The 25,561-nt window shown below is 37.7% G+C and overlaps 2 protein-coding genes across 2 annotated transcripts in view; both read left to right on the plus strand.

Moving 5' to 3' along the window:
* GHR (growth hormone receptor) overlaps positions 1-19,476 on the plus strand; it is an 86,567-nt gene extending 67,091 nt beyond the window's left edge. Inside the window, exons 3-9 of the mRNA XM_009324410.1 lie at positions 2,818-2,947; positions 5,163-5,323; positions 6,367-6,545; positions 11,218-11,389; positions 13,504-13,594; positions 16,298-16,367; positions 16,626-19,476. Of these exons, the coding sequence (XP_009322685.1) occupies positions 2,818-2,947; positions 5,163-5,323; positions 6,367-6,545; positions 11,218-11,389; positions 13,504-13,594; positions 16,298-16,367; positions 16,626-17,588 (1,766 nt within the window). The 3' untranslated portion in view covers positions 17,589-19,476. The remainder of the gene's footprint in view (positions 1-2,817; positions 2,948-5,162; positions 5,324-6,366; positions 6,546-11,217; positions 11,390-13,503; positions 13,595-16,297; positions 16,368-16,625) is intronic.
* Positions 19,477-20,645: 1,169 nt separating this feature from the next.
* Positions 20,646-25,561, plus strand: part of CCDC152 (coiled-coil domain containing 152) — a 24,469-nt gene continuing 19,553 nt past the window's right edge. Inside the window, exon 1 of the mRNA XM_009324433.1 lies at positions 20,646-21,042. The gene's annotated coding sequence lies outside the window, so the exon portion shown is untranslated. The remainder of the gene's footprint in view (positions 21,043-25,561) is intronic.

Below are 25,561 nucleotides of genomic sequence, written 5' to 3' on the forward strand. Positions count from 1 at the left end.
AGCCATAACATGTACTTCCTTGCACACTGTTTATAGAAGAAGGGAGAGACTTATGTCTTGTTGATTATAGGTATTATGCAACTGAGGCAATTTTACTTGTGTCTTTGAAGTAAAGGCACAAAATTTCATTTATTTTTCTTTGTTTTGTTTTTAAACAATGATTTGATTTTCAATTAAATAGAAAAGAAAGCTAAAGTTTGAAAGCTGGAACATTCATACATTTTAAAAGTTATAAATATAATACTATTTTTGAATCTTTTATTCTGTTTTATTTCAGATCTATGTTGTGACAGTTTGCAATTTCATGATCATGTGCTGTTTTTAACAAAGGTTTCTACCATGTGAAAACTGTTTGATGAATGATGTAAAAATCTGTAAAAGCTCAACTAGAGGTCAATCAAAAGCATTTTGGGATTTAGGCCAAAGCTGTCAAATATTGAATACCATGCCAAACAAAATCAGGCACAATAGTCCAAATGTTTTGTTTCAATATTTTCTGAAAAAGAACGGTGTGATTTTTTCCATTTGCTGCAACACTTCATTTCAAAATTTGTTTCCATTTTAAAAATAAATTTATTTAAAGTTCAGTGAAATGGAACATGCTGGCTAAGAAAGACAAAAAAAAACCTTTCTGTTTAAATCTTTCCAATCAAACATCAGTTATTTTAGGTTGGCAAGAAGAATTCTAAATGCTTGGGGAGGGCAGGGGGAGGGGATGTAAGCCACTCAACTTACAAAATCTCTTATTTACATACATACGTTCAGGCCTTGTTCAATGTCCAAAGTGTGAAATGAGGCAATGATATGGGATAAGCAAACCAGAAATTCATAATATTCATGTATTAGTTACTGCCTGACGTGGATGCTTGACAGTGTATAATATAAAGCACACAGTTTGAACCATGAAGCCCAAGAAATACAAATTGCTCTGGCATTGAGTCACGGTGTCTGTCTGAGCTGTAAATAAAGGAGTCAACATGCAGGAAGGCTACAAAATCCTCATGCGTAGGAGGAAGCATCTGGTGCATGTGGATGTCTGTACCTTAATACTTTTTCTGACTTCAAGTGTAAATATTTTGTACCAATCATTATCACAGAATCACAGAACAGTTTGGGTTGGTCAGAGCCCCGTCCAGCCTGACCTGGAATGTTTCCAGGGATGGGGCATCCACCAGCTCTCTGGGCAACCTGGGCCAGTGTTTCACCACCCTCAGCGTAAAAAATTTCTTCCTTATATCTAGTCTGAAATTCTGATATTTACAGTTGTGATACTGCAAAAATATTTGCAAAGAAATTCACATGCGGAGTCCAGTAGCATCATGTCATTCCCTGGTCAGGGATCATTTTGCCAGTCATAAACACCTGGCTAATATCTACATTTTAAGTGTCTTATGGAGACATTTCCTTAAATAAATTATCATATTTCCCAGATAGTCAGTGAAGAGAGGTAGTCACTTCTATGCACATCTGATCTCCCTCTGGAAAGCTTTCCAGGCCAAATAGGAAACATTGGCATTAGACTCTTAAAAATCAGGAAAAACTTAAGTACTTACTTCAAAAGCAGTGAATCATACCCACAACTTTTGTTTTTATTTTTCTCATAAGGGTTAATGAGGCTGACTAATTGTAGCAGTCATTTCATCATTTCAGTTTTGACAAAGAACAGAAATTACTAATATAGAAGTGCCATGTGGCAGAACAGGCACATGCTTAGAGCTGTTCTTATCTCTCTTAGAGCAAGGTTATATCTACACAATGTCATATACACAAACCTGAACTCAGTTCAAGGTAGCTACTCTAACGAGTAGACACATTGCAAAACTGCTCAGCTGGGTAAATACCAAGCTGTGGTTAGTGTAATACCAAGCTCTGCAGTACCACACTTTTCTTTAAAGCGAGTGCAGGGCTAGTCCAGGTGTATCTGTATGAACTAATCAAGCACAGCATAACCAGCCAGTCAAAAGAGGTGATCATCCTGCTGTATTCAGCATTGGTGCAGCCTCATCTTGAGTGCTGTGTGCACTAAATTTTGGGCCCCACAAAGTAAGAAGGATGTGAAGGTCCTTGGATGTGTCCAGAGGGCAACAAAGCTGGTGAAAGGGCTGGAAGGCATGTCCTGTGAGGAGCGGCTGAGGACTGTGGGCTTGTCTAGTTTGGAGAAAAGGAGGCTGAGGGGCGACCTCATTGCTCTCTGCAGCTTCCTGAGGAGGGGACGTGGAGAGGGAGGTGCTGAGCTCTTCTCCCCGGGATCCAGTGGTAGGAAGCATGGGAACGGTTCAAAGCTGCGCCAGGGGAGGTTTAGACTGGACATTAGGAAGCATTTCTTTACCGGGAGGGTGGTCAAACACTGGAACAGGCTTCCTCAAGAGGTGGTCGATGCCCCAAGCCTGTCAGTGTTTAAGAGGCATTTGGACATGCCCGTAATAACATGCTTTAACTTCTGTTCAGCCCTGGATTGGTCAGGCTGTTGGACTAGATGATCGTTGTAGGTTCCTTCCAATTGAAATTGTCTGTTCTATTCAGCTACAGCTATAGGGTTGGCAGATCCCCACGCTGTGTGTCAGGCTGTCAAACTAACACTTCTACACTGCACAAAAGAGAGCTTGACCCATCTTTCAAATTTGGCTTCCTACAGGTATAGTCATCTACATATATGCACACAAGAAGAATTTAAATTTTGCCTCATAAGGAATAAGGAATTGGAAGAAAAGTTAATTATTCATTAAAAATGCCAAGTTTCATTTTAACAGCATGTTAGTCTGGCTTATGGATTCGTTTAATGTGTCTCCTTCTGTCCCCTGCCATTTTTCCTCACAGACCTTTTGCAGTGGCCACAAATCAGCAAGTGCAGATCACCTGAACTGGAGACATTTTCATGTTATTGGACTGATGGAAATTTTTATAACCTCACTGCTCCAGGAACAATACAACTATTGTACATGAAAAGGTAACAATGTGGAAAAAGAGAGAGAAGTCATATATTTTGCTATGCCCATTAGCTCGTTGCTGTTAATTTTTCGCTGTGATATGAGCGATACTGTTTTTAAGGGCATAAAACTATGTTTTAAGTACATATTTTTCAATGTCAAAATTTGTTGTTAATTATTAAGCAATTTGCAGCGACAAGCGTTACTTGGCAGATGATTAAGAACACATTCCTATTAAATTTAGGTCCAGGTTGCAGAATCCAAAACTGAACACTGTATGGCTTGGGAAGGAAGTTTTTAATAGGGAGCTTCAGTTTATTCCATATCAATCTAACCTGCAACTGTGAGATGTGTTATATCTGTGCACAGATGTGGAGTTTGGATACAAAACCCTTTCAAATTTTTATTAAAGTTTTATAAAGCTCCCATTGATCAGTTGCTAGATTAAAGTCTGAATGTGCAGGTCCAGGTGAAAAGGCTGCTTTGAGACTGGAGATTATGTTTCATTGAGCCCTGTTCAATTCTGATTCACATTCCACTTAAGCTTTTGTAATTTTCAGGTTGTTACAATGATTAGCCTGAAAGAGGACATAGACATTGCCAGTAATGGCTATTAAGGAAAACAGGCCTTTTGCTCACAGGAATAGGAGGATGTGAGTTTCTGTTCCATCTAATGTACTGTGTTTCAACCTTTTTGATCTACAGACACTTTCTACTGGTGATGATACATTTGCTTAGCAAACTTAAGCCTAATGGCAAAGCTGGCTTTCTTACTCTTCGGAGACCTCTCAGAAATACAGGGATCCAAGTTAAAACCACTATTTAAGTGTAAATGTTTAGCTGACAGTTGTCCGTGGCATGTACTATCATCTAACCCAGTCTCCTACTTAACACAAGCCACAGTATCTAACCACATACACCTTTATCAAGTCCTGACTCTGGCTGAGCTACAGCATTTCCTTTAAAAGAGTGTCTGGTCATATCAGCTAAGCGCAAGACCGGTGCTTAGTGGCAGAAATGCTTCTTACTCAATTTATGTAGCATCTGCCTTTTTACTTCTTAAGCACCCACTCCAGTATTGAAGGCTGCACTTGGCATAATTGATTTAGCTTAATCCTCCTTCTGTACAGCTTCAATGGGTCTTAGTAAGAAGAGGCATTTATGGAATATTTTTAACAAATCAAGACTGTAATTTTTGAAAAGATCCCTGTTTGGTCTGTATTTGGGCTGAGAGATAGTATTGGGATAAAGAACAGCAACAGCAGATCTGTTTGCCATGAGATTTGTTTTTCTAAAGTGACTTCAGAAGTAGTGAATAAATGTCTGTCACTTCTCCTGCAGACTATTTCTAACAATTTGGTCGTTCCCATTTTGTTTTGACTGAAGACTTTTTTCGTTTTGAACCTGCTGAGTAGTTTCAGCTTGGCCGTATGAAAATGTACCTACACAAGTAGCAGTGTTTCTCAGTCTGAGAGTTCATGCCGCTCTTTATAACTCTGCTGGTTGGCCTTTTTTAAGAGATGAAATGAATGTGATATTTCCTGCTGCAATTCTTTTATTTACAAAGAACAGTTATGAATTTTTGAACAAAGTCAGAATGGAAAAGCGTAAGAGGTTTCTTGCTAGTAGTTCTAAGCCTGTGTGTTAGGAGTTCCGTATCCCAAGGAGTTTAGCCCTTCCTCACTTACAGCACTGTATTTCACACTTTCCCATGTGAGCGATAAATGCTCCAGTGCCTACAGCCCAATTCAGCTCCCCAGGGCAATGTGTTCCCCTGTCCTTGGCTTTGCAGGTGGTGCAGTACCGATCTGCCATAAGGACTGGCTTTCGCTGTTTCAGATCTCATTATGTCGATGGGCATCTTACTGCAATTTAACTTTGCCTGAACAACAGTTGCTTAAATGCATATCAAATTTACCTAAGTTTGTGCTTTCTGGTAGTCATTAGCACCTACCAGCGTAGCAAGATGTGCTCTCTGACTGTTCTTTTGGAAGCAGCATCCAAAGCACAGAAATGCCACTACCAGTACATGAGAACCTAAACTCATTTATGCAGGTTGCTTGGATAGTGGTTTGGTTTCATTGTAAATCACAATCAATATTGATATGTTTTTCTCACATCCATAAAAGTTATGACTTATCAACAACGTGTCTTGTAACATCCATAATTTGTACTTTGTAAGATCTATAAATCTCTCTCTCTCTCATGTATATTACATTTTTGTTGTCATTCTAGGAATGATGAAGACTGGAAAGAATGCCCTGATTATATCACTGCAGGAGAAAATAGCTGTTATTTCAACACGTCCTACACCTCTATTTGGATACCATATTGTGTTAAGCTTGCCAATAAAGATGAAGTATTTGATGAAAAATGTTTCAGTGTTGATGAAATAGGTATGCTTGCATTTTACCTCTATATTTTTATATCACAAGAGGTGTGATGCTATAAGCTTTCGTATTACTTATACACTGTATTTAAATTTTCCCTCTCAGAAAGGTTAGTTTCTAAAAAATATGATATATAGGAAGGGATTTGGATCTGTAACATATGCAGTGTGATCCACACCAGAAAATATTGCCCAGATTGGAAGAAAGCTTAAAGGATAAAAGCAAATACATGGTTTCTCTTTCTGAATACTGGTGGTCTCTTAAATGTGTGCAGATGAGCTTGCCTTTGCTGTCACTCTGAGCCCTTTCTAATGGATGCTACATACCCTTGTTCAGTGTGAGCAAGGATGGCATTAAAATCTTCATTCTGCAAAGTTCTGGAATGAAACTTTTTTTGTTCCTGAATCAACACTAATCAACACAATCAGGATGTTTAGCATTTCTAAGCTAGAATTTTTATTTATTGCAATATGAATTGTGACTGTCTGGGACTTTGCAGATGTTATTGCTTGTTCAGAGCGGTGGCGTATGTATATGCAATTAATTTATTCCTGCAAGTGACTAGAATACCCACTGCTCTCTTTTCTTCAGCTGAGCAAAATTAGATTGATTTTTCAGATACTACAGTTTTTCAATGTACTTCTATATTACTTACTAAATATTTAATTTGTCTTTCTGTGTTACTCCTATTATTGTTTTTATTTCTAGTGAGAACTCTGAATTTAAATTTTGATGGAGAACTGTTTATGTCTCAGTGTTTTATAAGCTGCTATTGGGAAATGTAGTGTAATAGGTAATACATTCTTAGTCTTCTTTATTAGTCACTGAGGTGACATTTATGCAGAGCATGCCCACCACCAATGGCAGGGTGCTTTCTTGTTACCAAACTTGTAGTGACTTTGTCGTTGACTCATAGGTTTAGATTTTAATCAGCAAATATGTGGTTAATATGCTTTTTTAGTCCTGAACTCATTTAACAGTGTGTAGTAGGAATGATCAATTTCACATTGAAAACTGGCTGTTTTATTCCAAATACTCTGTTTAAACAGTACTACCTGATCCCCCTGTCCACCTTAACTGGACTCTGCTAAATACTAGTCAGACTGGGATCCACGGGGATATCCAAGTAAGATGGGATCCACCACCAACAGCAGATGTTCAGAAGGGATGGATTACTCTGGAGTATGAATTGCAGTACAAAGAAGTTAATGAGACAAAATGGAAGGAGGTATGAAGCAAATATTTATTATACAATAGTCATAGTACAGTGCAGGCTTGTTCTGTCCCTAACACGTTTGTACTACTATGAAAATCAACAGGTTTGTAATTGCTAATTAGATGATACCTTAAGTCTTAAATGATATACCCATATTCTTCTGAAGTTTTCTAGCAACATTGTAACGTTATGTGTCAAGATAGTTGGCATGCAGGATAATAATAACAAACTCTGAAATCCCTATGTTAGATTAGGAAGTATAGCAATAGCAACATATATACAAGTTTCTTCAAGGATAAAATATTTCTCTATTGTTTTCCTAAACCTCAGCTATTTGAAACAGTGCATGGTATTTTTAGTAGTTGGAACAGGAATATTTGGCTTGGAAAACGTCACCATGTCAGCCCAGATTCTTCAGAGTACCTATAAAGTTCTAATATTTATATTTATCATTTCAGTAGATTAAAAAAAAAGAAAGAAAAGCTTTGAGTTATAATTTAAAATTTGATACAATAAGCAAATAAAAATAATGCAACACAGATAAGACATACAGATTTCATACCAGACAGCGATAGGAAATTTGTGACTATACGGATAGTCCATGAAAGTATAAAATATATACTTTTAAGTATATATTTTTACTTAAATAAATACTTTTAAGTATATATTTTTACTTAAATAAATACTTATCTATTTAAGTTTTAAGATTCATTTAAATCTTTTAAGTTTTCTTTTTGAAAAATCACTTAACTTCTCATGTAGTTAGTTTTCCTATTACGGGGAAGAAGTTGTACCCAGTTTACCTGAATGCATAGGCTAAATGCCAGTGTGACGTGGCATGTCTGCATATGGAGAACTCTTCCTGAATACCAGTTCAATGCAATAAGAACATTGTTTCAGAGCAGAAGCCTTCCTTTGCTTTCTTATTAATATGAACTGAGTTAACTGACAGAAGGAAGGCAGATAATACTATTATGAATTTGTCTTAATCTACAAAAGGCAAATTTACCAACTGAAACATAGTCAAACTGCTTTGCTTGCCTTCATCTGTGAAAGACCTTGGACCCCTCCTCACCTCTGATCCTTCTCAATGTTAGCATTTTCTGTTTATCCTACTCCTTATTAGTAAGCCTACAGCCAAACAGGCCTATAATGGCTATAACTTTTTCCTAATACTTATCTGAATTTCTCTCTATATTGTAAGTAAGCTATACTTACTGTACAGCCTCTATATTTTAAAGCCTACGAAATAAGTTTAGGCAGTAAATCAATACTCCTTAAGAACTTGAAAATCTGCAGAGTATTTACGAGATTTACAAAAGCAGGTGGCAATACGGACACCTCTTTAAAAATGCAGTTTTGATATTTTTATAAGCCTTTAGGTATCAATCGTATAAATACCCTAATAAAGCTTTGTTCTTGCCTCAGTACCAGCAATAATCCCAGCATGCCTTGAGAATAGTTCTCAGGAGAGCAAAGGTTTTCAGACAGGTGTTTCTTCTTTCAGAAAACAGATAAGGAATTGCTGAATACTATACTTGCCTCAAGAAAAATAGTACTATAGATTATGTTGTACTGCAGCTGTAACTGCAACTGCAACATACAACTAACAGTTTTATGTTATTGTGCCTTTCAGCTTAAAAGCACAAACATGGCATAATTCCCTGAGACACAATCAGAGCACAAAAGAGAAATTTCTGAACAAAATCTTGGTCTGGCCTAAGACAATAGCAAAACTGAATAACAGCATTGAAGCAACGATTTCACTCTTTGCATTCTTTGCTACAAGTATCTTCTGTAACGAATGTTGAAGCAGTAAAGAGATAAATGTCTAGTTATACTGTTTTTACTAGTTTTTTACAAAAAGGATAATCTTTGACTGCTTAAATATACCATAATGCTTTGTACATATAACTGATACAAAAAACTGATAGAAAAATTAATTTATAGTACTTAAATTGTACTAAGTCTCCTCCTTACTGAGACTTGTTTGTAATTTTTTTAGATGTTTTGGGATTAACCTCTTTGATTTTTCATGTATAGCGTTCATTTTTTTCAATCCATTTACTAGTTGAAAATAGATAACTTATGAATTGAAAGAGGACTAAAACATTAATTAGTAAACTATTATAACAGTAAGTTATAGTGATAAAAGGATCAAAATTATTGCCTGAGAAACTTCCTAAAAACAATAAAATCCCCACTCTCATATAGCGGGTGTTCATGAGACAGAGCCAAATGTAATCTGGCTCACAGTTTGAAAAAATTTCATCGTTGTTATTAGCTCCTTGCTGGGTATCTTTTTAAAATTCTACGCTCTTATCTTGAAGTTTTGCCTACTACATTCACGAGACTAAAATTCTGTCCCCTCTTAAGTCTATCCAAGTTTACTAGTCATAACTAGCAATACCTAGACAGACCCTGTGAGGCTGCTGTGTTTTTCAAACAAGGTGTGAAAACACACATCATCTGAGCAATAGCGAAGAATGGTGACTTCACAGTGAAGTGTCTGTCTATGAAGTGCCTGAAAATGTATGTGTGATAGGGAATCTTGAAAGTCTAATTTTCCTTTAGTTATTTATCGTATTTTAGATTGGCCTGATCTTTCAACTTATTAAAAAAAACCCCAAAAACCCAGGCCCAGATCCTCCTAATATGGGATGAAATTGGTGATCACAGCTCAGTTCTCAGTGAAGAGGGCTGGACCAGAGAGGACTCTACTGGCTCTCATTATCTTGTTGAATTTTTGCTGGAAAAGGTCCATTGCACACTGCAGTGAAGTGCGCTTAGGGCAGGGAAGCATGGGGTACTAACTCCAGAGCTGAACACCATCATGGTATCCATACAGCACTGTGGCTGAGATACAGGGCTTACTAGTTTGAGAGATGTGAAACTCATCGCCCTGCACTGCATTGGATATACAGCCTAATATCTCCATGTGTTGTATGGGTGCCCAGTCCTGTGCTGTACCTACGCAAAGTACCTCTGAACCTTTCCCCAGTACTGCCCATCTCCCAGTTTTCACCATTTTTCTGTTAAAGTTGGTGAAAGCCATTGTCTTGGTTGCTGTGTTGCCTGTCGTGCCTGGGCCAGCCTCTGCCTCTGGTGCCCCCATCCCCATGGGCATTCTCAGTGTCCCAGGGGCTCCAGCTGACTAGTGACAACCAGTTGCTCCACAGGCTGTGTTAACCCCCTCTAACAGGGCCAGACTCATGCAGGCAGCGCAATCACGCAGCTCAGTGTGACAGCAGGTTTGTCACACGTTTCTTTAGTATGGCAATCGCAAGCATCACTCTGTGTACACTGACTAAACAGCATGCAGTAAGTCCAGCAACCCAGCAGTCTGGTTCCAAGCTCCCCTTCACATACTTTAAATGAGGTTGCTATATGCTGTCGTGTACTGTTATTAGTTACCTTTTATCATGTCTCTCTCATACGGCTTTTAATTGATTTAATCCGTATGACAAATTATTTTCAGGGCCTGCATACTGCTTTTTCCAAGTGCCACCATTATTTGGGGTACATAAAATTTTGTGTGGTCTAGTATCCCTAAGAATTTCCACTAATTGTCTCAGAAAAAAAAAAGAAAAAAAGCCAGCAAAAGAAATCAACCAACCAACCAACCAAAAAAGAAGAAAACCACCCTACCTGTAAAACTTTAGTGTACTATTTCTTTGTGGCTTCATAGCACGAAATAAGTAAACTGGACTAGTATATATTGTATTCCCTTCCCAACACTGTCCAACTGGATAGTCTTCACATGTTGAAAACCTTTGTGGTGTACAGCAACGGTTCTCCATGATCTTGTGCTCAACAACTAGCAGAGAAAAGCAGTCTGTCTGGGATCACTGCCTCCTCCAAAATCTGACTGGTTGGTTGTCAGAACACTTGAGTCTGGAGTAACATCTGCCACACGGATTTCTATTTTGAGCACATTTTCCATATTTTTATATACTTCTGTTGGGCTGTTGGTGCTAAAATACATATACTTAGAGGAGTAGTAGAAGAAGAGGGAGATTTCACATATTGAGACCTCTAACGTGACTCCCTACATCGTTTGATATGTGGCAGTATCTAAGTATGTTGCAGTTAATACAAAAGTCTCAAGACTGACAATCTGATGCCAGCTCTCACAGAGTCTGCATTAGCACATTTTATAGGTAGTTGAAGGTTTTGGGAGCTATGCAGTGTTCCCTAAGTACATTTGTAAGGTGCAATACATCTGGTAAGAAGGCCTTTAAATAATTTTTCTTCTTAAAATTAATTCTGTAGTGGAGATTGCACTAGTTTTAAGACTCACATGTTATTTTAACAAGGTTTTTGGCATTGTGAAGTTAGTAATGTTATGTTATAACAGTAAAAAGGATTTACAGCTTGATAAGATCAGTGGGAGATGTTCACACCACCTACTGATGGCATGTAACTGTGGGCAGCTGCCTTTCTTCGTTGACTGTATTTACAGAGAGCTTGGATTCTCTGCTTTTGGTCCCCTGAATCACAGCAAAGCCTGATGGGTAGTAAGTCTAAAGTACATGGTGTGAATTTTCTCTGAACTCTTCTCATGGTATCCTTACAGTTCCAGGTAGCAAAAATGCCTTCAAATGTTTATTTCTGAAATCAAGAAGCAGCATAAAATTGCCGGTATAACTCAAACAAATAAATCACAGTCCTTCTGTCTTTACAGTTAGAACCCAGGCTCTCAACAATAGTTCCACTGTACTCTCTGAAGATGGGAAGAGACTATGAGATACGAGTCCGATCAAGACAACGTACCTCCGAAAAATTTGGGGAGTTCAGTGAAATCCTTTATGTATCTTTCTCTCAAACAGGCATTGAATTTGTTCATTGTGCCGAAGGTAAATAAGCAAAGTGCAGCAGAGTGTTTTTATAACCATGCTGTCTTTTTGTCTTTTCGGTGTTATTGGGGTTTTTTTCTCCTTACCATTGTTGTTGTATGCTTGAATAGATTGATAATTCAGCCTACTACATGAAAATCATTTGGTGAGATTGAGAATGTGCGAGTTCCACATACGAGTTCAGAAGTAAACTCAGCAAGACTGGTTCACAGCTCATCAGAGAGCAAAAATACAGATAGCTTTACGACTCAGAAATAATAACTGCTGTTGCACATCTTATAGAGCCTAAAATACAGTTAAATCTCATACTTCATCGTCTAAAATGAGCACTCCTGTAGTGAAGAGAAGAATTGTCACTTCTGTTAAAGTGTTCTACTGCTGGCTAAGTTTGTTATCAGAATGATGTGCTTTTCTGATCTGCCCAATACTATCAAGGACAGTGAGTGTTTTTCTGATTCTTGCTTGTCTTGTGCTTGTTTTTAAAGTGCTATTAGAAGACGAAACAGCCATCGAGCACCACATTTTTTCTGTTAAAAGAATGAGACAGTGCCTTTTCCTAAAGCATTCTCAGGTCTGAGCTACTAAATTAACTCTTCAAAATATGAGCTCTTCAGCAAATTATTTTAACAAGCTGCTTCATTTCATTTTCCAGGGTATTAGTGAAGGTGTTAAATAAAGCCACCCGTAACTCTTACCTTTCAAAACCTTGCTGGATTCCTCTTTTTAACTCTTTGTATTACTAGTTTTCATCCCTAATTTATATGAACAGCTGATGTTCTGGATATGTGACATTATTTTATTAACCCCAGCTGCATTAAGTTGTCAAGGTTTTCATATGAACAAAATTAAAATACTACAAAAATCTAAGACCATCCTACAAGCACAGTTTTCTTCAGTCACTACAACCCAGATTCTGCAAGTTGATCCATATCCGTACATCTCACACAGCAGCAGTGATCTGATTTGATTGAGAATTTATTCTTGCTTGTTTTATATATCACCTTTAGGAACACAGATTTAATATCTAATTTTCTATGTATTAAAAATTTAAAGTAGTTAACTTCAAATGCAATATTCTAACTTTCTGAAGCAGCCGGACATTCGGAGGTCTCACTGACATGACAAGGAGTTACTGGTTCTCCATTAAAATAGGGACCTCTCTAAGACAGACATTCAGATAGGATTTCACTCATGCCTGAAAACATGTCCAGTCTAAAATCTAAGCTGGGAGCACAGGGCTAAAACTGGTACCCGAATTTTTTTTTTTTCCTCCTGAAAGGACATGTATTTATGTTCATGTATAGAATTCTAAAGCTTTCTGTCCAGTATTCCTTGGCCCAAAAAATGAGTGAAGTTTGTATGGAAAACTTAAAATTGGGAACAAATGAGAAGAATCTAAGACTACAGCCAGAATAAATTTCTCTATACTTTGTATTCTACAGTGTCAGCTTAAGTATAATGGAATTACCAGTATTTAAAAGATAAAACATTTCACTTATCAGCAGTGTTCTTCATTCCTACCAAATTGCATTTCTCGATGACCTAAATTCTTTGTAGCCACCTGCAAGCTAAATAAAGGGAGAGAATTTTTTTTTTCAGCTGATGGTTCACAGCATAATTGATGTTCGGCCTTTAGAAGAAGTAATATGCTTTTTGACACCACATTTTACTTTCTGTGAGAGAAGAATAGTTTGCCTATGATTTATGATGCTATTAATAATGTTCTCTCAGCTTGGACGAACAAGCAGTAACATGGTCTGCGGCATTATATGCCGTCAGGACTACTGGTAGCATGTTCCAAGCAGGCAGAATGTTCCTCATGGCTGGTTTTGCTACATATATTGTCTGTACTAAGATCTTGTTTATATTTAAAAACTTGGTCTGTTTTTTGCAAGGAGTGTCAGTGGACTCACAAATGCAGTATGCAAACTATTGAGACCAAAAGGGTATTTTTATTTCTGCTTAACACAGAACTTAACACATTTAAGTAACCAAAAATCTTCCTATCAGTTTTTACCACTTCGGAATCCTCAGGCAGTGGAAGAGAAGGTTGAAATTAAAGGTGCAACAGAGATGCAGATTCATGCTAACATGTTTTTGTTCTGTTGTTTCAGAAATTGAGTTTCCATGGTTCTTAGTTGTTATCTTCGGAGCATGTGGGCTGGCTGTAACAGTGATGTTAATCTTGCTGTCTAAACAACCAAGGTAGAGAGTTTTTATTTGTCAGATTTTACGTACTTGTAGTTTAAAAAATAGGGTGCTTCAATTGTTTCAAATCTGGGGGACTGGAAAGTATTTTGAGGATTGTTGTCCATTCTCATAAGCTACATATGTACGTACTGGGCCTTCAGCAGTGGGAATCTGATTATGTTGACAGCCCCTCTTCCTGTTGGATTGCAGAACATTTTAATCTACAGTATTTACATAGTTAATTTATTTAAGCCTTGAAGGGGATTGTTTCTTTAGTCCATTCAAATTTTGTAAATACTATGTTTACCTACATACTGTTCAAAAGTTTCACACAAACATACGTCTATATATTTGTTTTTGTTGTTAAGACTATTCCACTAATCTCTGACTATTTCTTCATCGACCCAAGGGAAAGCGCTTGAGTCATAGGGGATTATTTGGTCTCTGTGGATAGACTGCAGTTCCTATAAATAACAGGAATAAAATAAAACAAAGCACAGGATTGTGTCATTTATAAAAATGAAACAATGACACATATATAAAAATGACAAAAAGGTCTCAAAGTTAATTCATCCCCTAGTATGTGTGTTCAGGGATAGGTTTTGGCAGAGTAATTTACCTTGGATGTCATACCAGTACTATCCTAGACTATGGAGCAACACCATGGTCAAGTTCCAGTGCACACATGCATGTCGTCTGGGGTCTTGTATATACACTTCGAAAATGAACAGAGGTGTTTTGCACATACCAGCATAAGGACAAGTCATTGAAATGAAAACAATATGGTGCAGTTGGAGCAAGTCTAAAAAAATAGTTTAGGCAAACAGCGCTATGCTTTGGCAGAGCTTAATTTCAGGAAGCCACTCCCTGCAATAGCATCCCAGTCCCAGAGTTAAGAGCAAGGCTCCTGATACAATGCATGACAAAAGCTTGATGCGACAGAATAGGGCAAGAACAACTCGCATGTGGGACCAGGAGATCACTAAAGTCAGGACACCGAGCAAAGACTGGCTTGGTCACAGACGATCCTGAGGGCTAAAGCATGTCTCTGATCAGAGCTTATTAATAACTTCCATGCTAATCATGACTGCTGGAGGAGGCTTTTCTCCACTGAGGACCCTTCATCTGGAAAGTTTTTCTGGACCTGTGGGCCTGCACCCTTTCCTTCAAGCTGGTGCACGTGGTGGTGGGAGCGGCAATGTATTCTGCAGAGGAGCAGGCTGCATAGATTTCCCATAATGCAAAATATCTGGGCTCAGTTTCCTCCTATATCTGAAAAGATACCAACTCATATTTTCCTCAATTCTGATCTCATAAGACCTGAACCAGGCTCCCTAGGACAGATGCCATAGGGTTAGGCCATACTCTCTTAGAGTTGAGAGATGCAGGCTTGACTTACACAAGGCTAAGAAAGGAGCAGAGCGTAGTTCTCCCTCCTGAATGATTTCTCCAGGCAGCGAGTGGTAAAATCTTTTGTCTGTTTCGTTAGAAGCGGTGCCCAGTCCTGTCAGAATAGATGATTTGTGGATTCAACTGCAAGTGCAAGTCTTAAACTGGCACCCTGAGAGCCCAGCCAGTGCACAACTATCACAGCCCCTCCAGGGATTAGGTGGAAAATTACTGGGTTTCTGGCTCTCATTGAGGCTTGCTGGGCAGAACTTTTAGGGTCTGCCAAAAACAAAAACAGCTCTGGAATTTGGGCCTGCCGTAGTTAAGCAGAAGGTGCCTAAGTTTCTCTATAGCACTCCTTAAGACTCCTCTGATCCTCTCTGGACCTCACCAAGGTCACTAACAATGCAGCAAAACTAATATTTGGATTTTGATCTACCATTCCCACAGATTACTTTCTGAAACAGGCAAGTAACCCAGTATAAAGAGAATGTTGAATTTTCCTTTTGGGAACTACAGTTCACCTGTTTGCAAAGGAAGCAGGGAGGTAAAATGGAGGAGATAGGCATGACCTGCTATTGTTGGACTATTATTAATGGAAAATCATCCTTCTATTTGGGTTTTCTTTTTTTTTTTTTTTTGTCCCCCCAAAGAATTAGAAAGTCACTTGATGAAGGATTAGAATAATATGTATTTCCACAGTATGTACATGCATAAGCAAGTTACTTGTCCTTTCTCTATAAGGGTAAAACCCTGTCATTATTATATATTACTTGTTATGTTAATAATTCAGAAAACAGAAGTGTCATAGCAAAATACTAGCCTAAATTTTTGCAGTTGTGTTTCTGTTTTGTTTATTTGTTCTAAAGTAATTCCCTCTTTTCACCAACTCCCTTTTTCTATTCCCCTATTTAAATTTATTGGGCTTATGCAAGAATGCTGTGCCCCTGAAAAAAAAATTTTGGGAAAGTCACTCTGCACACTGAGGCTTGTATCAGGTTCCTTTGAAAATTATGTAAAAAGGGAAACTCTTGACAGAGCTCTAGGAATTTATTCTCTCTCTATAGAGCATTACGTTAGCAAAGACTGGACTCCAAAATGGATTCCCACATAAATGTATGTGATTTCAAAAAGGGAGGCTGCATAAAACTTCTTTTTTTATTTGCAGTGAGAGAAAACAATAATTCTTTTCCTTAGGACTATTTGAAATTTAATCTTCAAACATTTCAGTTCTGAAGTAATTAAGTATAAACGCAATGTAAAGCTCTTCTTTCTAACTTCCTCAAAAAGGACCGCTGTCAATTAAAAGCCATCATTTATTTCTTCCAGGTTAAAAATGCTGATTTTTCCTCCTGTGCCAGTTCCAAAGATTAAAGGGATTGACCCAGATCTCTTGAAGGTAATATTGTGCTCTAAAATCTACAGTGGGAATCTTTGTAGTAATAGCAGGTGACAATTGTTGTCCCAGGCAGAAAAATTTTGTAGGAAAAGATTATGACATGGGGGGAGTTGCCACAGAATTAGTTTTCATAAAATAATAAAAAAACCCTTGCAATTATTACATCAGCTACAGTTACCTTTCCTTAAGTTAACATCATAAAAAGCACAAGCATTTTTATTATTCCCTTCATAACATTCATTTTTTCTTGCTTTATAGAAAGGGAAGCTAGATGAAGTGAACTCCATTTTAGCCAGCCATGACAACTACAAGACACAGCTGTACAACGATGACTTGTGGGTTGAGTTTATTGAGTTGGACATAGAAGACCCTGATGAAAAGAACAGAGTCTCAGATACTGACAGGCTCCTGAGTGAAGATCATCTGAAATCACATGGTTGCTTGGGAGCGAAGGATGATGATTCTGGACGAGCCAGTTGTTGTGAACCAGATATTCCAGAGACAGACTTCAGTGCAAGCGACATATGTGATGCCATCTTTGATATCGATCAGTTCAAAAAGGTAACTGAAAAAGAAGATGATCTCTTGTGCCTTGATAGAAAAGATAATGATGAGTCACTTCCAAGCCTTGCCGACACAGACACCCAACAGCCACATATGAATACTCAGTCCGAAAATAGCCAGCTGTGGCCACCTTTTGTAGACAGCATTGACTCAGCAAGCCCATCAGTCCATACCCAGCAAAGTAACCAGAATTCATTGACAAATACTGACTTTTACACGCAAGTGAGTGATATTACTCCAGCAGGCAGCGTTGTACTTTCACCAGGGCAGAAATCCAAGGTGGGGAGAGCACAGTGTGAAGGCTGCACAGAACAAAACTTCACCATGGACAATGCCTACTTCTGTGAGGCAGATGTGAAAAAATGTATTGCTGTGACTTCCCACGAAGAGGATGAGCCACATGTTCAGGAGCAAAGCTGTAACGAGGACGCTTACTTCACCACAGAGAGCCTTACCACTACCGGTGTCAATCTTGGAGCTTCAGCAGCAGAAACTCCAAGTTCAGAGATGCCTGTTCCAGACTATACGTCTATTCATATCGTTCACTCTCCACAAGGCCTTGTGCTTAATGCAACTGCACTGCCTGTGCCAGACAAGGAATTCAACATGTCTTGTGGGTATGTGAGCACAGACCAGCTGAACAAAATCATGCCGTAGCTCTTCTTTGACTAGGTGTGTGCAGTATTTCACAGCAGAGAGTCAGCTCGGGCTTGTATGCTGAAACCAAAATGAAGTCTAAAAGTGTGTCGTGGTTCTTATAATTTTATCTGAAATGTTGCAACATAAAATATTCATCAAAATATTCCTATTGTGTTCTGTAAATATTATCTATGAATTTGTCTTGAGAATGTTTTACTAGCAGTGACTGTCTTGTTCTTGTGGGTGTTGATTTTTGTGATACTAAACATTGAAATTACTATGTTTAATGTACAGTAAATCATGCATTTTGATAAAGCTAAAAATCAGGTGGTTTAAAGTCTAAGAATTTAGTAAAAACCATGCTGTTGGCAGAGATCTTTATATCAATAATTTGGAACTGAACATATAGGTGAAAAAACAAAAGTAGCTTGAATAAATAACACATCTATTTTGATTTATATAAATTGATAAGATATATTTTAATATTTTAGTCATAAAAACATAAACGTTTTCTATTACACTACACACTGTAGCTCAATTATGATGACCCACCTAAGGAATGTAATTGCTGCAATCTTAAAAAAGTTTTCTGTTTTATAAAAGTTTTGTTCGCAGCAAAAAGAAAAAATAGATTTTTACAGAGCCATTTTATACCTCCAAAGAAACCTGTAGAGAAATTTTGAAATATTGTAGAAACTTAAAGTAACTGATTCTATTAATTTCTTACGGTAACTAATATAGAAATATACATTCAATTTAAAGTTTTGTAGAAAACCTTAAAATAGACAAAATATTTGGGCAAATTGTTATGTTCTTTGTCAGATTCTGCTTAATGCTAATAATATACTTTTTTAAGCAAAATTTTGTTGACCACAGAGTTCTATTAAACAGTGTGCAACTATACTTTCACTTAAAATTTTTGAGAACACATGAATAAGATCTGGTGACTTAGCAGCATAATCTCTTCACATTTGACCAACTTCTGAAGCCCTCCTACAGCCAAAAGAATCACTACATTTATTAGTTTGCGCCACATAAAGTCTTGATCAAAAAAATAAAATAAGGACTTCAGGAGTTAGCCAGCAGTTCATTTTTAAAGCTATAACAGGATTAAAAGACTTCAGTGGAACAAGGGAATTGAATACAGTATTGTTCAAAAGTGTTTTTCGTTTTTGCAGCCTAACAGCATCTCCTCTGACCACGTTAGGCAGACTTTCAGAAGGAAAGAAGAGAAAACTGAAACTCAGTGGGAAAGCTCTCTTTTTTCTTAGGTATATTAAGAACTTGAGAGAGTTTTGCAATGAACTATTATTGCTTCAGAAGTTACCTTCTTAGCCGTGGTTTCATAATAGCAGGGTTCTTCTTAGAAAGCAAATAGGGATTCATTTCAATAGCAAATAGGTTCATTTTCTCTCTCTCTCTGAGCTGAACAGAAGTGTATGAAATGCAGCGAATGCAAGTCTTGCTCATGATGTCTCCCACTGAACTCACTGATGCTCTCTTTGTGACCAAGGGCTACAGGACTGGGCCCAACTATTGGGTGGGATTTTTAAGTTTAGCACGTACTTTATGGTAAATGTGCATTAGATATTCTGCTAATTTGCTGCTATATTTTTCTAACAGCTACGTTATTTAGTTTCATATAAAATTTCATAGATGATAGACACTAATGCAAGTAATGCCTATGTGTGTGTTTGGAAGAAGTTTCTTACTCTGTTTCTATTGCCAAAAATAGTTAAATACCTCAATCAAACTCAGAATGTCATTTTGGTACTTTACTGGTCACACAAGCCATTATATGCCGGTCAGAAGATGTGTCTTTCAGTTTCTATTTAACTTTCCTTATGTCAGTGTTCTGTTTGTTTTTCTCAAAGTTTAATAAATGTATTGTCTTTGATCTGTCCTGACACAATGTGTATTATTGCAGATAATTTTTTTTAATGGAAAATAGAGATTTTGTTAGGAGAAATCAAGTATTTCTCATGGAATGAAGTAGAAGGCAGCTTTCCTTAGAATAGAAGCAATGCCTAATGAGATCAGTGTTTTCACTGATTGAGATATATATAGTTAAAAACAGAAGCACGGACATAAATTTATAGATGGAGGTAGGACATGCTGTACCCAGAACTGGCCAAGACGTGTTACTAATTTAGCAGACCAGTTTACCTTTGGCTGGAACAGCCTGTGGCTGCAAATAAATAAGCTGCACTAGTTCAAGATTGACACCTACAGTTGAATCCACAAATCAGATATTCTGACAAACCTCAGTAGTTACTTGTTGTGATAGGTAAAACCTAGCAGTATATGAACTCTGAAATGTCAGAAATGTCAGTCTGTCTCTATGGAAAATGCCCTGTCTTGAACGTCTCCCAGTGCGTAACTTAGTAATGTACTACTGCCTCTCTTCTCTCTCTAGAAGTAGGGAGGGAGCTGTTGGAGGAATCCAGCTAGACAAGGGTAAACCCTTTCCTCCCAAGGGAATCACGGTGTGATTCAGTTCCTCTACACAGACATCCAGTGCCATTTAAGGTATGTAATCGGGCTTCCAGGTGCTGGTCCAGAACAGCACGTCTTGTGTAGATTCTGTCTTATCTAAAAGCCTGAATGATGGTAGATGCCCATGTTTTGGCAGTTGAATTGATCCCCAGTGGAAGAAAACAGCTCCAGGAATGTAAACATCTGTGTCAGGTAGGTCTAAGCTACCATTATAGTTAATAGTCTAAAGAGCTACTTAGCTGACCAGATACAGGTGTCTGCTTTAGGTGAGCTGATTAGGGCTCTCCACTCTTCAGACTAGAATGGGAGCATGGACATATTGCTCACATTCAGACACCAAATATATTTGTTAATTAAGATGTCTTCATGTGAATTTCACCTTAGCTGAACCGTTGGACAAGGTAAACCAGAGAGGGGCATTGGTGTTCTCTTATGGTTTATACTGTCTGTAGAAACAACTTTGTCTGTAGAACTCGATGCAAATAAATAATCATGGTGAGTAAATATGCTTGCTTATACCTCCTGCTTGAAGAACTAAGCTTCAGAAGGCTTATGCCTTTTATAGGGCTCTAAAAATACCTGAGCTCCAGGGGGAGTTGGAGGATTCACAACTGAGCTTTAAGAAATGGCAGTGAAGGCAGTGGTTCACCACTGCCATGTGGGGAACTCCAGCTCCCACTACTTTCACCTGTGCCCATTCCAGTGCTCTCTGCCAGTGCCCTTCCATGAGCTGATCCAACTTTCTAAGACCTGAGAAAATCCTGAAAGCAAAGTATCAGAAGTTACCCTCTGTTGATCAATGAGTTAAACTAAGCAAAGTCCCGGATGAGCAGCAGGGAGGAAAGGCAGGACCACATGGCCAAGAGCAAAGGACGGAGGAGCTAGAGTGATCTTCCCAGGAATATCTTCTTGGTGAAAAGCTCCCTCATGCAGCCCACTCATGCCGACAAGAAACAGGAGGAATACACAGTTCAAGGTAGGTGCGTGTTTGCAGGGACATAGTATAATCACCTCTTTTGGTGGTAACTATCACCTAGGTCAGCTTAAAGGGACTGTGAAAAGCCAGCTTGAGCTCCTTCCCACCTCCAGCAGCAGTGCAGCTCAAGTAATCACATGGCTAATGACTGCAGTCTGCGTACGGTTCACATGGGTGTTTAGAAGAGAAATCCAAGTGTCAGACTTACGGTTGTCTCTGAACTTTATGTTTTATACTGCAAACCGCTGTTTTCCTACAGAACACAGCAACCTATTACTTCAAGATATGATGCACTTGCCAGATACAGAAAAGCTTATATTACATGGTTGCAAAGCAACCTGTTCATTTACTTCCACCTTTTCTTTAAAGTGGGAGAAAATATATCTGTGCTCTACAGAAATTAGCTGTGGGTGGAGCTGTAGGAGTGGTGAGGATGACAACTGTAGTCAGTAATTGTAATGAAAAGCAGATGCAGCTATTAAAATCAATGCATCCAGTAAATTGACACAAATGTTTGACAGGTTTAATTTTTTTTGCTGTAGGCTTTGGTATTTCTTTTGCATAATATGAACTTCTTTATCCTAATATATGAAATTTAGCTGACTAATGATACATTAGCTTCCTGAAATTAGTCTGAGAAAGCAGACGACCCTTCCACATCATGCTGCAAATTGTGAGAGAACATAGCTGAACTCCCCTCCTTCAAACTGGCAGGAATAAAAGTCTGCAGAAGGCTTAGTAGGAGTAAAAGCAAAGTTGAAGAGCTGACAACTTTCTGTAGCTTCCTGTCACAGATGCTATAAATGATGCTTCCACTACTGTCCTTGGTCTGCTTTTGAGCTCATGCTGAAGGAAATAAAATCTGTTCCATAAGAGACACCTGAGGCCTAGGCATGCCAGGAAACTGATTCCTCACACTTTTTTCTTCAGGAGTAAAATTAACAGAACATGTATTTTACATATTTTTTCACTTGCTTATGAAACCTTATGATATTATACCACAAAGACATAAAGTATAGAACCATACAGTGTCGGGTAACTTTCTCATACTAAGAAAGAAGTTAAATTTTTTGATCTATTTCACAGCAGCTCTCTGTGTAGCACGTACAGTGCTACAATCTTGAGTAACAAACAAAGGAAATAACAACCTTGCCCTCTCGAATGGAAAACTTCTTCAGAAACTAATTCTGTGAGACAACTAGATGTACTTTCCTTGGAAGAGTAAGGCACAAGCTTGGAAAGTTACCAAAGACAACGTGATTCCTAGCGAAACTGTGCTACCAAATGAGTGGGTCCAACCCTTCTTCGACAGCTGTCTGAGTGCCGTATGCTTGTTACCCAGAGATGTTACGATCATTACGAGCACCCTGTCCTCCATCTGTGGCCTAGCTGTGTGGGATTCCTTAAGCTAAGTTTTTACCTATGTGTTAGAATTCTTTCTCTGTCATGACATATTTTTTGATGGAATCAGGAATATTTGCTAGTGCCTTGAAACGCCATGAAAACTTAAGTGAAATTTCCTGAGCCAAACTACTGATGGAAGAATGTGCAACTCCGGGCAAGGACCTGTGTTAACTGCAATTTGATTTGTAAACCTACAGTATTTAAAAATGCAAAATTTTACTCAAGTTTAGTTCATACGATGTGTAGTGGTAGTCAGACTACAAGACCAGACTTAGCCAAAGAATGACCTATTTTATGAAAAGCTCTAGGGACACAAAGTCTCTTGCTTTTATAGTGTAAATAATGGCAAAGTTGTGTCACTTTCTTCAGAATGTGATTAGTATTAATTATCTGAATTCTACCAATAACCAATCAATCAATTATAACAACCTTCTGAATTTACTTCATTGAGGAATGTATTAAATTACTATTTAGAAGCAAAATACATGCTTTTAGCCTGGCACTGATAGTTGAGCACTGTCACGAACAGAAATACAAGAAAATAGACGCATATGTGTCTTTACAAGTTATCTTCCTGCTTCCATAGTGTAGTAAATGATGCTTTAGACACAAGCATTCCTTTCTCACAAGACTGCCCCCAACTGTTTAACTTCCACAGAAGAAGGGCTAATAGTCAATGGAGAGAATAGTAAGAAACAAAAGAAAAAAAATCAAAATACTGTCCAAATTGACTCCTTTGGATAGGATCAGTAAGACAAGATTTGATAATCTCTGGAAAATGTAATCCCTAACAAAGCAATATGTTCTTATGGTGTACTAGATGTATTTAAGAAAACATGCTCCTTGCCAATCTGACACATACACATACATTTGTGTAGTTAAAACACTCACTACCACCCTGATTTTTTTAGAAGTACAAGAAAACTAGGTCAGAAGTTCAGCATAACTTTAAAAGTACAAGAGATCCAGAATCACAAATAAATTATAAGAATATAATTGTTATAATTGTGCTTAAAATTGAAATTATAACAGTTTGACCCATCAGTATGTCAACAGAAAGGTAAATCTGATGTAAATGGGAAAGCAAAGGAATGCAGGCTAGGTTACTTAGGAAGCCAGTGGAAGCAATACAATTACTTCTCTTGACTACATGCTTCTTTCTCTATTGCTCTTCATCCCTAAGGTTCATCTGTCTTCTTTGTCATATCCTATTTAAACTGGATAGAATACCTACCTGTTAAATGCTTCCAAGCAAAGAATGTTTTTTGTAGGCTCACACTGTGGCTTGCTGGACAGAGCTTTGACATGGTTGGAATGCTGACATGGCTGCAGTGTAATAGTAATTCATAAAGTGAAAATCTTTTGAGGAGAAAATTATTCTAGTGACTTCAAGTTTTACAGAAGCAAATCATCAAAATCAACAATCTATTATTTTTGCATAATTATGTTCTCTCTGAAACTGACTCCAAGTGGATGATATTGATACACTCTAATGAATAATACTTGACTACTGAAGAACTCAGGGCATAAGAATATCTGAATCTGCCTGTGTGCAGATAGACACTTTCTTCCCTGTAGCACAAATTAAACTTCTGTATTAATGTAGTTAAATTATTTAGTCTAGGTATGTGATTTCTGTTTAGGCATGGGTACATATGTATATGCTTGAGAAAATTTTAAACAAGGTCAACATAAATGAGCATCTGTGTCAGACAAAGAGCAAACAAGCTGTGCTACAAATTAATGTTTTCACTCCTGCTTGGGTGATGGTTGAGACTTTTAAAACAAAAATATTGTTCTGACAAGCAAAATGACTGCAAAGGTCTCTTAAGCTCTAATGACATATGAAGGGCTTTTTTCCTCTTGGAAACAGCATGGACCAGTCTGTCTATGCAACAAAGTGCTGGAACGTGCTGTCTACCTTCAATACCATATGGCTAAATATTTTATTAAAAGTTATGCTACAAACGAACACAGGCTATTCCAGAGAAAGACTTGTGATCATACAGTAAGCTGGTTTTCCATCTGTAGTAATTTAGAAAGTTATTTCAGAAGGCAAACCAAAGCCATTTTAAGTTGAGCATGTAGTACAGATAACACAGAAGATGATTGTCTCATTTTTAGATCTGACCCTAATGACTCCTTCTAGAGATTACAAAATCCAGGTTTTTACAGAATCACAGAACAATACACATTTTAGGAGGTTTCCTTTCCCATTTACCTAGTGTTTATCTTCCTTTTTTTTTTAGTTCATCCTGCATGACAGAACACTCCTGTTGAGATTACAAGAATATGGAATTCATATAAGCAACATCAGAAATCTACTGCCTACCAAAGTCCTGTTACAAATAATTAAACTTGTATTTTGATACATACCATAAACACTAAGCCATTATTTTTTCAGTTACTGAAGATATAAAGCAAATATTAGGTCATCCTTTGCCAAGCAAAAAGACACAAGTACAGAGGAAAAAAATCCTTTGTGAAAGAACATTTCTGTTCTTGTTTCTTAACAAAATAACAGCTCAAGCACATGCTGAAACTAGGTGGCCTTTGATGTTGTTTGATGGCTCCAATTATGAGGATAAGGTCACATATGTAGGGTTTTTTTTTTCCCCTAAAACCTCCCACCCCAAGACTTAAGTAACAAACATGCATGAGTGATAGTAACATGCAGTCAACTATTTTTACTGAGGTTACTTTAATGGCTACAGATATTGTTTTAACAGATGTATTTGCCTACACACATATATATTTATTTATATATTTAAATATCTATATTTAAATGTGTTCTAGTATATTAACCTACTTAATAAACCTGTATTTGTATGTATTTGTCTATATTGGTATGTTTTCATCCTTTGGACAAATACAGAACATTTTGGAGAATGCAACAGAAATGGGTGCTTCTATACCAAAAATCCTTCCTGACAGACAGGTTTCATCTCCTAAACCAGAAAAATAATTTTTTTTAGCAAGAGGAAAACAACATAGCAAACAATATGCTGATGCCTAAGATGCATGATAGTACTATTTATCCCCACATCTTACTAAGCTACTCTGCAGCCTGACACTATAGTGTGTTTGTGATGTGTTCTCTAGCAGTCTGGGGCAG

This window comes from Pygoscelis adeliae, unplaced genomic scaffold (assembly GCF_000699105.1).
Source record: "Pygoscelis adeliae isolate BGI_AS28 unplaced genomic scaffold, ASM69910v1 Scaffold320, whole genome shotgun sequence".
NCBI lineage: Eukaryota > Metazoa > Chordata > Aves > Sphenisciformes > Spheniscidae > Pygoscelis > Pygoscelis adeliae.